General features: G+C 37.0%; 1 protein-coding gene across 2 annotated transcripts in view; it reads left to right on the top strand.

Moving 5' to 3' along the window:
• Nucleotides 1-3,749: 3,749 nt before the first annotated feature.
• Nucleotides 3,750-16,142, top strand: part of ERCC2_1 (General transcription and DNA repair factor IIH helicase subunit XPD) — a 52,773-nt gene continuing 40,380 nt past the window's right edge. The window contains exons 1-10 of one of the 2 annotated variants that reach the window (XM_051215292.1): nucleotides 3,750-3,808; nucleotides 4,661-4,756; nucleotides 4,793-4,892; nucleotides 4,927-5,301; nucleotides 5,357-5,410; nucleotides 5,471-5,533; nucleotides 5,597-5,720; nucleotides 6,608-6,814; nucleotides 9,832-10,024; nucleotides 14,352-14,470. In XM_051215292.1, coding sequence (XP_051068497.1) covers nucleotides 4,752-4,756; nucleotides 4,793-4,892; nucleotides 4,927-5,301; nucleotides 5,357-5,410; nucleotides 5,471-5,533; nucleotides 5,597-5,720; nucleotides 6,608-6,814; nucleotides 9,832-10,024; nucleotides 14,352-14,470 — 1,240 coding nt within the window. In that variant the 5' untranslated portion in view covers nucleotides 3,750-3,808; nucleotides 4,661-4,751. Of the gene's footprint in view, nucleotides 3,809-4,660; nucleotides 4,757-4,792; nucleotides 5,302-5,356; nucleotides 5,411-5,470; nucleotides 5,534-5,596; nucleotides 5,721-6,607; nucleotides 6,815-9,831; nucleotides 10,025-14,351; nucleotides 14,471-16,142 lie in introns of both variants that reach the window. The other variant, XM_051215293.1, reaches the window with a different exon arrangement.

Below are 16,142 nucleotides of genomic sequence, written 5' to 3'. Positions count from 1 at the left end.
AATTGTATCCAAAAGAGAATTTATATTGGTCAATTCAAGCAAGTTCAATCTAAGAGCAGTGAACCAATATGGCAGCCACCAAAATCAGTGTTCGTGTAAGAAATGAGTTAATAGTCAGAGAGTACTGAATTAAGAATGAGAGTTGAGAAAGCGCAAGCATATTTAAATATCAGGAAAAAATATTCTTAGATCACAGAATTAACCTGATGAATAGAAAATTAATGAAAAAGATGACAAACATTATGACCGTGGAGGGACGAAATGCTGATGTCATATAGCATGCATGTATTTGATATTTTCCAAATCCCACATAAACACACACATAGGAACAGATCTTAAATTATCTGCTCTTCGGAAACGAATCAGTGGGTATCTAAACGCCGTGTTTTGGGAAACCACGATATGCTCACGCCCATCGTTTTCTGTTGTTTTCCGAGGGCCTCGTTCTCGGCAGGACAAGCTTAGTCAATCAACCGATTTAAACAGAAAAAGTCCTTTTCGCTTTTCGGTGGGGTACAAATGGATTTGAAACACTGATGCCGTTGGCCTGGCTCAGTCGTAATAACATTTTATCTATTCGTGCTAACATCTTTCTTTTAGCAACGATGTTTGTAGTCTGTCCAGTGGTTTCACGAGTCATGGTTGTATCCCAGAGTAATTGAGGACATGTAGAATTATGGTCTACTATTATATTAGTACTGCTTTGATAATAGACTTAATCCTACAGTTGCAGAGTTGTCATGATGTAACTGCCTAATCTATAAGGTCGTACGTGGATGTCACATCACTGTCTACCTCAACTCGTTGTATTCTAACAACCATAAATATATGATGAACACATTTAGGCTGGAGATAGGACAATATATTTAATATGAGTAAAAGTAAGTCGTACAGAGTGACCACGCCTGCGAGGCTGAGCCATGCCACCCGACTAATCAATTGATTCAATTCCTTCTTTCTGCCTTCTCCATCGTTGGGTTTTTCTCCGCGTTAAATGTTGAATATCTATTTCCCCAATTATCTCGTGTTCAGCTCTGAGGACTGTGTGGTTAGGGCTTAATGCCACTACAGATATACAGTGAAAGTGTTAAAATAATTGGTTGTATTATTGTTATAGTGAAGACTTTAACCAAGCGCGTTCTACTGCCAAAGTGACTGAACTTTTTTGTTTCTGAAAAAAATGTGCTTTATTATTTATTCATCTGTCCTGGTATGACTGGAGGTAGTAGTTAGCTTACTTGTTCCCAGTCCGTCAGTCAAACATACAGACGGAGTAAATTTTAATGTCATCAACCAGTAATTCCACCGCCAAAAACCCAAATTCTTTTGTGGACATTAAAGATTGAGTGCCATTTTACAATGTCAAACAGTTCAAGTGATTGATTGCTTTTAACTTGAAAGGGTAAAATCACGTAAACCAAAAGTAACACAAGCTGATCTAAAGGACAAGATCAGTTGTTGTTTATATGCTATAATCACATTGGAATTGTAAGACAACGGAAACTATAACGCAATGTCCACAAATAGCAAATGTACGGATCTAAGAAGACTATTTCAACGCCCACAGCATCCTTAATGAAGGAAAAATAAGAAATGGTATGACAATCAAATTGTTGCCATCGGAATTCGCAAATAACTGCAAACCAAAAGTTCTGTTGTGGTCGTGTTCCATCCAAGCTATACGATATTTCGAACCGAGTATATACTTACTGAAAAGATTTACGTTCAAACTGTAACATTTAGAGGACAAAAACCCCACATCCATCACTAGGGAGCAGTTGATCGGTATGGCCTGGTTCAGCCTGGCAAGTGTGGTCACTCCGTATAACTCATACCTTTCTAAATGGAATATATATTATTTTGTCCCCAGCTGAAATGTGTTTTTCAGAAGTACTAAACATCATATTGCTGATTGCCACGAAGTACGAATCAGTACAGACAATAATGAGAATTTCATGAAAGATCCCATAGAATAGGTAGTCACATCATGACGAATCTACAATTTTGGGGTCAGATCTATTGTTATGGTAACAAACAAATGTATTAATGCCGAACTAGACCATATTTCTACAGCCCTTCTTGCGTTGTCACATGATCTAGATTAAGACATTGACGAGATAGGCTGACTGACTTAACCTTGAGGCTAGCATACGTGAGGTTGAAGTGGGGTAGAGAGATTAAAACTATCCCATCATTTGATTGACTAACAAGCACGCGAGAGAGAGAAGGTGAGTCAACTGAAGCACTACAAAATTTAATCCCGATTCCGGTATAGTTCCCGATTTTGGATTAGTGTAAAAAGATACTTGAATAAGTAGATGAATAACCAGACCACAATGAACAATAATTAGGAAAATACGATTTTGTCCAAAACTGGAGATTAGCGTAGAAAGTAGAGTACAAAATATCACGTTTAAATTACAATGGCTTTGTAACAAAAGAGGCTATAGGATTAAATCGTACATCAAACGAAATCTTACGATCTTTATAATAGACTAGGCACAAATACATAGGCCTTCCAGCCATGGTCGTTATTAAAACCCTTTTTTCTTTGTACTCACTATTCGGTTGTCTTAACTGCGAGTGCTGCATACAAGCGGCTAGTCTCTCCATAAAGAGACAATGAGCTGTTGGAAAAGGTCTGGTTCTCGGAACAGCAAAGCTTCCGTATGATTCTCGACTGGCCAGATTAAACCTATTTTCATTGTCAGATGGAAGAACCAGAAGCGACTTGATCACAGTTTTAAATTACTTGGTGATAGATTTGCTCTAACTTTTCTTGTATTTCAGAACAAGGATTTAACGAGGACAATTTAAAAAGCTGACAAGCCCAGAGGAAATTACTTGTCATCCCACTGTCGACATTGTCATAGACTCATCAACGAATGGAATTCACTGAGTTAACATGTGATTGAAGTTTCATATGTCGACGTCACCAGAAGGAAACTAGATCGACTAAAAGATCGCGATTGCCAGAACTGACACAGTCCTCTGTACTTTCAAAACCATAGCCAAAATGTCTTCTTAAAATTTATCAAATAAACGTAGCTTAGGGCCAGTTAAACGTCACTGGGTCCTGGTCAAATCATCATGCAGTCGGGCCAGTGAGTGTCGAATAACCCATCGATCCTCATCAGGTTCAAGGGCAGCCAACGCCCATTTTGTGAATGCACGCCACCAACTGACCCATGGGATGGAGGTCACATTATCCTCCTTGTTCACGCTCTTACTAATATATTTCTGTAATAACGTCCTTTGTGTTATATGGTCTTCAAAAGAGCCATGACACAGTGATATGATGAAAAGATAATTCACATCAGGTGCTGACCGTGAGGTGTGACTTCGAAGTTGACTGGTTCATCACACTATTCCCATCTAATTCTAGTTGACTCCCAATCATTCGACATAGATTATCTACGTTGGTGATATACAGTCGTCTTGTTCTAGAAATTGAATTGTCGCTATGTTATTTTTGGCATCGCAAGCAACCAACATCCAGCCTGTTAATGTGGCAGTTCCTGGGATCTAGAAACCCTGGCGTTCTGAGACATACGCACTCATTCATACTACAAAACATACAGATCTACAAATGACTACAAAAATGGGTAGAATAGGTGCAGTCGAGTGACTGTAGTACCAGCCGTTGCTCAATAATTACTAACTGAATTCGTGTTGAAACAACAAGGAGCGAGCGTAAATAAATTAGTCGGTTTATATGTGCTCGTGACAGGTATATTAGATATTGGAAAAAACGGACAACTTTATTTTTTGACGTTACTTCAAGGTCACTCGCAACACAACAAAATTGGTGTGTACATCAACTTTTTGCAGCGTATTTTATCTAAATTTTACTTTCTTGTGTCTCAAAGCATGCTTTAAAACAAGGCTTTTGTTTTTATTACAATAGACTGGCAGATCCTTGTCTTCATTTCCCCATAAACTTTTACATAATCAGGTTTTCGGCTGAGTGAAATTTCCAACGGTGTACGTACATTTTCTTTTCGTAAGAAGTTGAGGATCTTAGTTCTCCGTCAAGAAAGTCAGTTTTAATTGTGGCGTGTTATTTTCCTTTAAAACGTTTTAACGGAAAATAACGGACCAACTGCGTCATTTCAATCTGAGGAGCAAGAAATGGATTGGCTTCATCAGATCGAAAATTTAACCTTATATCTTGTTGAAGGCATTCGGGCCAAGTTTTTTGGTCAATGTGTAAATATGGCTAACTTTAGTTTGCAGGACAAATTTTTATAAGGCTAATCATTTGGTTCTATTAAAGATACATTTCTAAGCTTGTTTGTAAATATGAAACCCAATGTGTTTGTAAGACAGAATGACTGGGTGCAGGCCTGTGTCATCAATTGTTCGTACTTAAAAATTATGAAGACTAATTATTTGTACTCACGAGTTATAAAAAAACGGTTTCAAACTGTTGTTAGACTAAATACTAGAAAACTCAAACAGAAGCACTGCAGTTCTTTCAGCATCCAAATTTTTGCCTATTGCACAATTGATGCCAGCAGTTTTTTATTGTAACGAATGCATAGTATTGACTAAGGATTTTATTACTGATATTTTCTCATGTAATATGGTTGGCACTGTATAGATGTATTAGATCCATAAAGTTTAGTTTCTGATAACCATTTATTTTGTTTTCTTCAAGGAAAGAATTTTTGTGCAAGTTACTAGTCAACCAACTCATATTCAGTTGTATTTGTTTATCTAGTCAATCGATACCTCTCTGACTCAGTACAATGAAGTTTGTTAGTATTCAGGATATAATATTTTACCTCAGGATAAATATTGATGGACTACTGGTCTATTTCCCATATGAGTACATCTATCCAGAGCAATATCATTATATGATTGAGTTAAAGCGTACCATAGATGCTAAAGTAAGTTCAACGTATTTAAATTGTGATAAAAAAGGGTCATGGTGTTTTAGAAATGCCATCTGGGACTGGCAAAACAGTTTCACTACTCTCATTAATTGTTGCATATATGAAAGCTCGTCCTGGAATAGTTGAAAAATTCATTTATTGTTCACGTACAGTACCTGAATTAGAAAAAGTCATTGATGAATTAAAAGTTCTTGATAAATATTATGCAACGGAAACTAATGAAAAAGGATGTGGTCTATTGGGAATTGTCCTTAGTTCACGCAAAAATCTATGCATTCAACGTGATGTAAAACAGGCTGGTGATGGAGCTGCTGTTGATTCTGCTTGTTTTCGATTAACTGCTAGCTTTGTACGTAAAAAACATATGACTGACCCGAATGTTCCCTACTGTAAATACTATGAGGTAAATAGTCCCTCTTTTTTTTCTGATAACATAATTTTACTTTTTAAAATATTAGGAATTCGATCTTCACGGTCGAGATAATCCGTTACCCACTGGCATCTACGGTATGGTATGTCGATATGTTCCAATCAAGATTTAATTTATTATAATATATTCCCTCAATTTGTAGGCTGATATCAAAACATATGCCAAAAAGCATAACTATTGTCCTTACTTCCTTACACGATATGCTGTACGTTGAATTCTTCGTATTCCCAATCTAGACTTATTATTTTATATCTTTTTGCTATAAAAGATTTCCTATGCGAATATAGTCGTCTACAGCTACTTTTATCTTCTTGATCCGAAAATAGCTAATATTGTCTCACGAGAATTACCAAAGAATTCAGTTGTTGTTTTCGATGAAGCGCATAACATTGGTAGGTCATTATTTTATTTATCAATTGAGTAGTATATGTAGAAAAGAGGTTAATTATTCCAAAAGTAATTTTCTGGGTGTAATCACTGACATTCACTAAACGACGAGGAGAAATCAAGAAGCACAAGACAATTATTTTATATTGGTTTTGTACTGACCAGTGAACATCCTCAACTCCATATTGAATTAAGCAAAGAACCTTCAAGTTTCGAAGTAATCGTTGTATCTATGTAACGTCTATCTCTATCTATGTTCTCTATACTCCTTCAAAGTTTAAACGCTTACACAGATATGCTTGTGTGACAACTACATTTTATTCAGTCATCGAATATTTAAGTGGAACGGTTTATTGGAATTTGAAAAGATTGATATGGTACCTCTCTATTATTATAAAAAGACGTCTTACAACATCAAAATATAAATTGTACCTTGACGATAAGTTGGAGAAGCTTTCGCGTTATTTATAATGTTATATAACTTTGGCTTAGTGATTTACTCACTCGACTATTGAGTCACGTCCCTTATCTTCTAGTAATGACCTGCTTTATCCCTTATTTTAACAGTAAGGTGTGGTGTATTACGGAATAGTATCATTTTTGCCAAATGAAATGTTCTGAAATCCATAAAATTTGAAAGTAATGGGATTAATACGCCTTCTTCATCAATTTGTTAAACTGAATACTAAACCATATCTAGTTAGTTGATTTGGCCCAAAAGTTTTTATAAAATCCAAAAAACGTACGAAAATCCTGTTCATCCTAGTTTGAAATCCTTCATCAATATTGATCCCTTGTCATTTAATATCGTAAATATAGCTTTGAAGTCAATTATTTTCTAAAATTGAGTCAATTAGTTAATTGACTTTTGTCTTGTATTTCTACTCTATAGACAATGTTTGTATTGAGTCAATGAGTTGTTTAATTACAAGACGTTCTTTAGAAAAATGTACAACTAGTTTAAATCTATTAACACAAACTGTTAATGAAGCCAAGATAAACAATTCGGAACGTTTAAAAGAAGAATATCAACGTCTTGTTGAAGGTTTAAGACAAGCAAAGTTATCAAAAGAGACAGATTTGGTATTAGCTAACCCAGGTATGAGATTCTTTTGGTTTTTTTAAACGTACGTTTTCTATATGCATTCATAATTTTGTTATATTCTTACCTCTGCGTGTTCTAGGATTAATCTGATCAAACTCATTTGGTCAATTTAAACCTCCTGTACAGAAATCTATTTTTATTTTGCATAGGATCACATTTTGTTTATTGTCTTGAGCATTAAATAGCATCATAATTAAAATATATTTGTATTTCTTCCTATTTTAAACTTTTCATTCTTAACGAAAATGTTATTGATTACTGAGTTGATAATTTTTATTGGATATTGCTCAGTAACCCAATATCAGGTTTTTGCACACATTTTATTGCACGAACTATTGACACCAAATGGTTGTTTCTAAATGCACTGATACGGCCGAGAGATAGGAGAGTCAGCTCTCCCTCTCCAAACGCCCTCACATGACCACGTGTATACAACTACTGTCACACAAATCCTACTCACTGCCTTCTCGCTGTGGGGATGTTGTTTAAGAAATTGAGAGAACGAAAAGCGAATGTCCGTTGCTTTAACCGGGTTGGTGGACATAAAGAGTTGGTAAACACTCATTCCAAACCAATGGTGCACACGGGCTCCGGAATCCTGAAGGAACAAATGGCGTATGAACCTATTGTTGGTGACCGAACACCATGTGATTGTATTCCCTTATGTTACTCCACTGCCATGTGGATTACAGAGTGTTAAGTCGAAGGCTCCGAGTGTGGCTCCCTAATTAAACTATCTGCTTCTGTTTGGGCACGCGGGTAGTGTCCCAGCTCTCACATAAAAGGAGTGATTTATGTAACGCATATCCATTTGGTGCCTCCTTGTATCTATGTTTATGTGTTTATATAAATAAGTAAATTAAATTGGTTGTCAACAAGTTCAATAGTGTTAAGATTTGTAGAAGAGTTTTTAAATTCATTTTTTTGTATTGATTATTTGAATCTTCCCACTAACGTTTAAGACTGTAATTGTTCAGTCTCTTATTAGCATATGTACATGCTGTGTGGATTATCTTGATATTGCTTTAATTCACAAACATCATGAACTGGGATGTATGATGGCTAGCAATGAAATTCAGGATACACGTTTCATCTTATTTGAGACCACTGTCAGTTATGATAATTTTATTTCTCCCAGTTTAACACTATAATTTAATCGACTAAGATAGTTAAGCCATGTGTTACGCCTGCCTGAACATCATTCACCACGACGCGCAATGCTGACTAGTGTTGGGGATGGTTGGAAGAAAGTTAGAGGCGGACAAACCAAAACGTGCCATCAGTCCTTGAAGTCAATAACATCCGGTCTGAGCCATGTCGGTAAATGCAGACTACTTGGTTAGGGTCTGCGTGACTATCGTAACCAATGGTTGGAGACTGTGTGTGACATGGCTCAGAATAGATCATAATGGTGTAGGTATATACACTTTCTGTATTCCCTTAAACCGTGAGATTAAAATTGCTTTATACCTTTCCTTCTATGAACTAATTCTTTCTTCCTGTACTACTTTCTGAATTAAGTAAACAACCTATTACTATCGTTGAAGTAACTACTTCTATGAATTCAGTGTTCATCTTGTTGTGCTAATGAGGTATGGCGATTTGAACCGATGCACATATATGCCTGGTCCTACATTGTAGTTGACTGACCGACAAATTGAGCAAAGAACTATTTTACTGTAGCTAGACTGAACTATTCAGGAAATATAAACTACTATGCTTTAAATTTTGGTGCAACACAGTGGCTAGAGATGTTATCACATATGGCTCTGAATAGAAGCCAGTGGCGATTCTGCTGTAACCTTCTTTTACTTTCTTATGAAAAGTGGTTGTAGCTTCCTTAACTGAAAGAATTCTTTCTGGTTGTACCCTTCCTTTTCCCCCATTATTATTATTATTGTTATTATTACACCACTAATCTGTAGTCGTTATTTTTCTTTTTTCTTCTCTCTTATACGCACCTTACATTACTTTTCTCTCCCCATTCTCATTGTTATTATGTGGCGCATATATATCTGGTGCTCCATTGTACCATTATTTATGTGTTCAAATAAATAAATAAATAAGAAACAGTAGTAAACTATTTATTTATTTATTTGAACACAAATATTGGTACAAAGGGGCACCAAATACATATGCACCACACAAGTCACTTGATTTGTGTGAGGGCTACCATACTGACCGGGTGCCCAAACCGAAACAGGTGGTTTTCTGAGGGGACCACATTCGAAGCCTTCGACCTAAAGGTTTGATCCACACGGTAGTGGAGCAACCTCAGGAAATGCAGTCCCATGTTAGCCGGGCACCAATAATTGGTTCATATGCCATTTGTTCCTTCAGGATCCTGGAGGCCATGTACACCACTGGTTTAGAATAAGGGTTTTCCAACCCTCCTAGGTGGATCATTGATATTCACCAACCCGGTTAGGGCGCCGAACATTTGCTTTTCGTCCTCTCGATTTTGTAAACAGCACCCCTCTATTGCCGCGAGAAGACAGTAAGTGGCTGTATACGTGTGGACATATGAAAGCATTTGGAGAAGGAGAGCTGACTCTCCCCACCCTCAGCAATACCAGGGTATTTGGGGGCAAATAATAGTATTTATAGTAAACAAGATTAGGCTTAGATGATATTACTCGAGAAGAATGAATAAATTTACAGGATAGAAAAGGAAAAGTAATTTTGGGATTCAGATTTTCAGGGAAGATAAAGAATGTTCCACTGAAAACACTTATTATTCATATGATTCAAAGTTCGACCATAGTTGATTAGTTGGATAGACGGAGGGAACGGTAATTGAGAGTAAACACTTTATGAGCTACATGCAAACGGAGAAGCAGTTGAAATACAATTTCACGTTTTTGGCTCATAACAAAGACGTTTTACGTATGTATAGTGTGTTGACATTTTTTAGGAGTGTATTTTTGACAAGAAATATGTCTCAGATTTGCTGAAATTCCGCCTATCTGGTATTCACACCCATTCCTCTATGTTATTTTTCCTAAACACAGCTTTACCAGACGATATACTTCAAGAATCAGTACCAGGATCACTTCGAAGTGCAGACAGTTTCTTGTCGTTTCTCCGTCGATTTTTAGAATATGTAAAATTACGTTTACGTATAGCCCATGTGGTTCATGAAACTCCAGTAGCATTCTTACGTGATTGTTTAGAAAAAGTTTGTGTTGATCGTAAACCACTACAGTAAGTTCCAATTCTTTATTTGTTAGTGAAGTATTTTTGTATTGAATTATTAATTACATTCTTTACAACTGTAATTCATTCTTATTTTGTGTATATGGTAGGATCATTTTCGTTTAACATTGTGATTGATCTATTTCATTTGCAGTAGCAGTTATTTACTCCTTCGTACCGTCCTACTTTATGGCTGTGAAACTTGGCCGGTAAGAGTAGAGTATATTCGTAGGTTACTAGTGTTCGATCATAGGTGTGGTGTCTTCGAAACATTGCTCGTATATCCTGGGACCACCGAGTAAGTAACTCAGTTGTTAGGAAACGGGTACTTGGTAAGGATAGGAAATCAATTGACGAAATAGTAAAACTTCATCAGTTGTGATGGCTGGGACATGTGTTACGTATGCCCAACCACTGACTGCCCCGATGTGCGTTGTTTTATGTTGTAGGAGTAGGTTGGAAGAAAGCTAGGAGCGGCCAGACCAAGATATGGCACAAGTCCATGAAGCCACTTGACAAGTGGACTGAATCACGTTGGTAGGTGTAGACTAGCTGGTTGGGATCGGCGAGACGATAGCAACAGATGATTAGAGACTTTGAATGACATGGCTCAAAATCGTTTGAAATGGCACAGGTGCATTCACTCTTTGTGTTCTCCCAAATTCTAATCTTCTGAATTCCTCATGTCCCCATTTTTTCCTCTTTCGAAATTTATTTCACTGAATTATACTCCTTGAATAACATCTTCAAACCCTAAAGTTTCCGATTATTGCTTATACTCTTACTACTTCTATTATTAGGGGATTTGAATCGACAACTGCATCTCTGTGCTAATGTGGTGTGGCAACTTGAACTGATGTACATACGTAGGAAGTTCTACGTTGTTACTGGCTGACTGACTCCTTAATAGATTGATCGCCCATAAAATATAATTAACTTATGTCGTTGTTTTTCAAATGTATATCAAAGGCTAAACCAACAACAGAACGGTTTTAATAAGATCTCTCTAATGTTACGGTTAATAGGATCCCCTGAATGATATATACAGTGTTGTTATGCTCACAAATTACATAACAAGTCGTACCAATTGGGATGTATATAGTGTCTTTATACTCCATGTCATATTGATTAACCAAAGATTTGAAACCACTAATTCAGTAGTCAGTGTAATCACATGAAGGATGTTTTTTTTAAAAGTTTGCACGACTGACTAAAACAGTAAATGGGAAAAATGGTGAATACATTCATTCTTATTAACAGCTTGCAATAAGTAATTGCATCAAGATACCAAGACTTATCAGTTTTTATGTTTGTTTTTATTCCTTGTTAAACTGTTTTGAATCAGTCATTGCAGTTATCTTAAGTATTTTGATCAAACTATAACATGGGGATGTGTCACTGGGAAGTTGATAAGAAAGGGAATTTCGGTGTGTTTTTCAATACTTAAAAAAAGTGGGATGTCGTTTATTTCATATCACCTAAATAGTCCAGTAGACATCGCACTTTGCAGTCCAGAGACTGTTGAAAATTATTAGGAAACGTCCTTTTCTGCTATGATAAAGTAAGAAAAGACCAGTTTTAGCATATTATATGCTTACTTCGTTCATAATAAACTATCAGAGAGATCATTCAATTAGGTGTTCACTGACTAGTGTTGGAGACGAATGGAAGAAAATTAGGGGCGGCTAAACCAAAACATTACATCAGTCCTTGAAGTTACTAACTTCTGGCCTGAGCCATGTTGATGGATGCAAACTACTTGGTTGATGTCCACTTGACTATCGTAACCAACGGTTGAAGACTGTGGGTTAAATAGATCAGAATCAATCACAATCGCGTCAGTGTATACACTTTGTCTTCCCTCAAATCGTAAGATTAAAATTACTTTATGTCTTTCCTTCTAATTCTTTCTTCCTGTATTATATCCTTATACACATTCTTTCTTTTATATATTACTATCATTGAAGTAACTACTTCTACAAATCTGGTGTTCATCTTGTTGTGCAAATGAGGTGTGGCAACTTGAACCGATGCATATATGTGCCTGGTTCTACGTTGTAGCTGACTGACTGAATATTAGATGGAGTAGTGAAGTATGAATGCTTGATTTCTCCATCTCACCAACTAACTCGGCAGAGAATTTGCTAGCAAAGATTTTGTGATGGATGATGAGTTTTCCATAAAACTATCTGCGTCTGTGAGAAAGAACTCTGCCTGAAGTTCCTCTGGGGCTACTGCCGGTCTCAATCCCGTATAAAGGACGAGGGTTGGGTATGGCGCTAGCGACCATATCCCGTAGAAAACTAACTCGCTAAAAAAACACTTACCAGGACTGTGAAGAAGAGTAAGAAGATAACTTTTCACTTGAATTTATTTTCAGTCAGATAAACGTGATTATGTAGTGATAACTCCATAATGTTTCTACTGAATAAACTAATTCGAAGTATTGAAAAATAACTAGGAAGAACTCAAGAAAACCATTCAACTTCACCATGTCTCATGATTTCCGTGGCGACATAGTTTTTGATTTTATGCAAACTTTTCACTCATCACATATCAGCTTACTTAACAATTAAATGATCTGTTAGGCTTGTTTGTATATTGTAGTTTAACCAATATTTTTAGTGTTATTTGTTTGTAATTTAAACTTCACCCCATTGCACAAGCAGATGGCTATCAGGACTCAGTAGGTAAGTGGATAACGCGACGGCGTTTGAAGCGGACGGTATTGGGTTCGAGTCTCGGAGTGAACACCAGCTCTGGGATGCGGGTTTATTCAGCTGACGAGTCCTAAATAGGACGAAACGCGCGTTGTCCTGGATTTCACTGCTAGCCACTATCCATCTTTGCCTATAATGCTTGTGAATTAAGTCACTATCGATGCAGTCCACACAGAATGCCTATATGCCAATAAGAGACTGATGAATTACAATCCTAAATAACAATGGGAAGATACAAGTAAACAACATCAAGTGAATTTAATAAACTGTCTATTTGTTCCTCGATTTCCAGTATGCACAATATTCACTAATGAATGTACTCAGCAGGCTCTGGTCTGTTATTTTGGACTGACGGAATCTTGTTATCCTATTATTTGTCTTTGTCATTTCATTTTCTTTAACCCACATTCCATTAATTTATATTTCCACTTTAAAATGATTTTTTCACTAACCGCGATTTATGGTTTTAGTCATGCTCTAACCTAAGTTAGGCAACCATTGAGAGTCATTAAGTATTGAATAGCTTATTCGTCCCAGTATGAACTCCTCTGCAGTGCTCACTCATAACCTCATGAGGATCGAACCCAGGATCTTCAAGTCTTACAGCGAGTGCTTAACATTTAGACAGCTAAGTTGGCATAAAATAGTTTACATTATAGATTTCAGTCAATTCTTGATTTCCTGCAACCATTTTCAAATGCCATTAGTAGATAACTGCCTAATACGCGACATGGCTGAACTCTACTAGCCACGGCTTCTCACTAAAACTTTTGTTGGTTGCTTCTGTGCTTTTTTTACGTTGTTATTTACCTTTATAATGATAATAGGGATATTTTTGTCTTGACTTAAATATCTTCTGTAATTGATATTTTCTTTTTCAAATCTCATATTTCAATCATGTAGGATCAAACTTGTTTTCAGATCATAGCTGTCACAGCAGTAGTCGTAGGTAATTGTGCATAGATATGTCGTTTGGTGCTGATTAGTTTATTTAAAACTGTGTAGTTCACTTCGAAATCACTGGTTGCCTGGTCTCATCATTATATTCAAGTGAGGTGTGGTTGAAATAAGCAAAATCAGTATTTCAATACTTCAGGAGTTTACTGTGTAGATCTTATCATTATTATCTGTTTTATAGTTGAATTCATGAGTCAATTGAAGCTAGACGACCATGGAAAATCTGGAAGCACTGAACGACCGTTTCTTCATAATATGGGACTCCTCAGAAGTGCGCATTCACAATCCCGCCCCGCGAGATTCGGACCCAGGACCCATCGTGAATGCCGTCATCCAACGGTGTTAATGACTAACGTCAACCAGTCGGCAAAATCGTGCCACCGTCTACAATTGTCTTCAGTGAGTTACTACCTCACAACAGACGCGGGATGGGATCCTATGGCAGGATCGTAGGTGCGCACTGATGAGGAGTCCCATACTAGGACGAAACGGTCGTACAGTGCTTCCAAGTTTTTCATGATGGTCTAGCTTCAATTGACTCATGAATTCAACCATAAAATTACTAGAATCTCCACAAAAACCCCCTTCTGATAATTATTATGTATGCCATTTTTTTAACCAAAAAATGTATACCACTGTTTGTTTTCCGTTTTTTCTAGATTCTGCGCGGAAAGATTACGTTCCCTGCTTCATACTTTAGAATTGGCAGATTATGCCAATTTTTCTAGTTTAACTTTGTTATGTAATTTTGCAACACTTGTATCTACATACACTCGAGGTGAGTAGTGATGTTACATAGTTTACATTCAGTGTCGGTATATTACTTTTTAATTTGTTAGTAATCTACTTCTTAACACTTATTAACTAAATCAAGCTATTGACGCTCATTTATAAAGCTCAGAGTGAATCTACAATATCCGATGCTCATTTGGATGGAGTAGGTTGAAAAAAGCTTATGAGGAGGTGGGAATCAAGACACGGCACCGGTTTATGAAGTCGTTTACTGTTGGTCTAAGACATGTAAAGAGGTCTAGACTTCTTTCCTGTTGGGATAATCGTGATTAATGGTTCCTAAGAACAACTGTATTTTCTCCACGAGTGTCTTCGTCAGCATGTTCCACCAACAAGTGTAAGATACAGATCTTCAATCAACTGTACAAAGGGATGGAGAATAGCTGATTAATGGTTCATATAGAATAGATAAAATGTGCCTTACAAGAGAAACAAGAAAGCACATATTTCGTCTTACTTTGGACCTGTCATTTGAATTTATCTGATCAGTAGTGTTTGAAGAACTTATATAACTTACATTTGATCACAATTATACAAAAGTGTTCACATTCTTTATCTTTACCAATATCTTGTGTTTCAATATTTTTGCATACTTTTTATCCTCTTATTTCATTACTACTTTTAGAATCATGTTTTATTTCTTATTTCTTTAAACATATGAATATTGGTACAAAGGGGCACTGAATACATATGCACCACACAAGTTATTTAATTTATGTGTGGGCTGGGATACTGCACAGGTACCCAGATCGAAACAGTTAGTTTTCTGAGTGGACCACATTCAAGCCTTCCACATAAAGGTCTTATCCACTAGGCAGTGGAGCAACGTCGGGAGATGCAGTCTCATGGTAGCCGGTGACCAACGATTGGTTCATACTCCATTTGTTCTGTGAGGATCCCCGAGCCCATGTTCACCATTGGTTTAGAGTCAGGGTTTCCCAACCCTCCTGGGTGGATACTCCGTGTCCTCTAACCCGGTTAAGGCGCCGGAAATTTGCTTTTATCCTCTCAATTTCGTAAACATCTGTAATGCGGCGAGAAGGCAGTGAGTCGGACTTGTGTGGCAGTGGTTGTATTCACGTGGCCATGTGAGAGCATTTGGAGAAGGAGAGCTAACTCTCCTCACTCTCGGCCGTACCAGGACACTTTGAGGCATCTAACCATCTAGCATTAAACACACAGTCAATACTAAAGGATAGATGAAAATGACTTGTGTAAATGATAAAATGCCTAGGAAACAATAACTCTTCATTGATTTCAAGCATACTCTCATACTAAATATCAAGTGTTATTTACGAAATTGAGAAGACTAAAATCGAATATCCTGCTCTTTAACCGGGTTGATGGATATGGAGAACCCACTTAGGGGAGTTGGAAAACCCTCATTCTGAACCAATGGTGTACATGGCTTCCAGGATCCTAAAGGAACAAATAGCATATGAACCAATTATTGATGACCGGCTACTATGGGACTGCATTTCCTTACGTTGCTCTATTGCCTTGTGGATCGGACCTTAAAGTTGAAGGCTCGAGGAATGGTCCCCTACGAAAACCACCTGTTTCAGTTTGGGTGCCCAAGTGGTGACCCAGCCCTCACACAAATCACTAATAACTGGCCTAATTTTTTTGTGTGGTGGATATGTATTTGGTACACCCTT

This window comes from Schistosoma haematobium, chromosome 2 (genome assembly GCF_000699445.3).
Source record: "Schistosoma haematobium chromosome 2, whole genome shotgun sequence".
In the NCBI taxonomy this organism is placed as follows: Eukaryota; Metazoa; Platyhelminthes; class Trematoda; order Strigeidida; family Schistosomatidae; genus Schistosoma; species Schistosoma haematobium.
The sequence above is the reverse complement of the archived record's forward strand: the minus strand, read 5'-3'. Positions and strand labels throughout refer to the sequence as shown.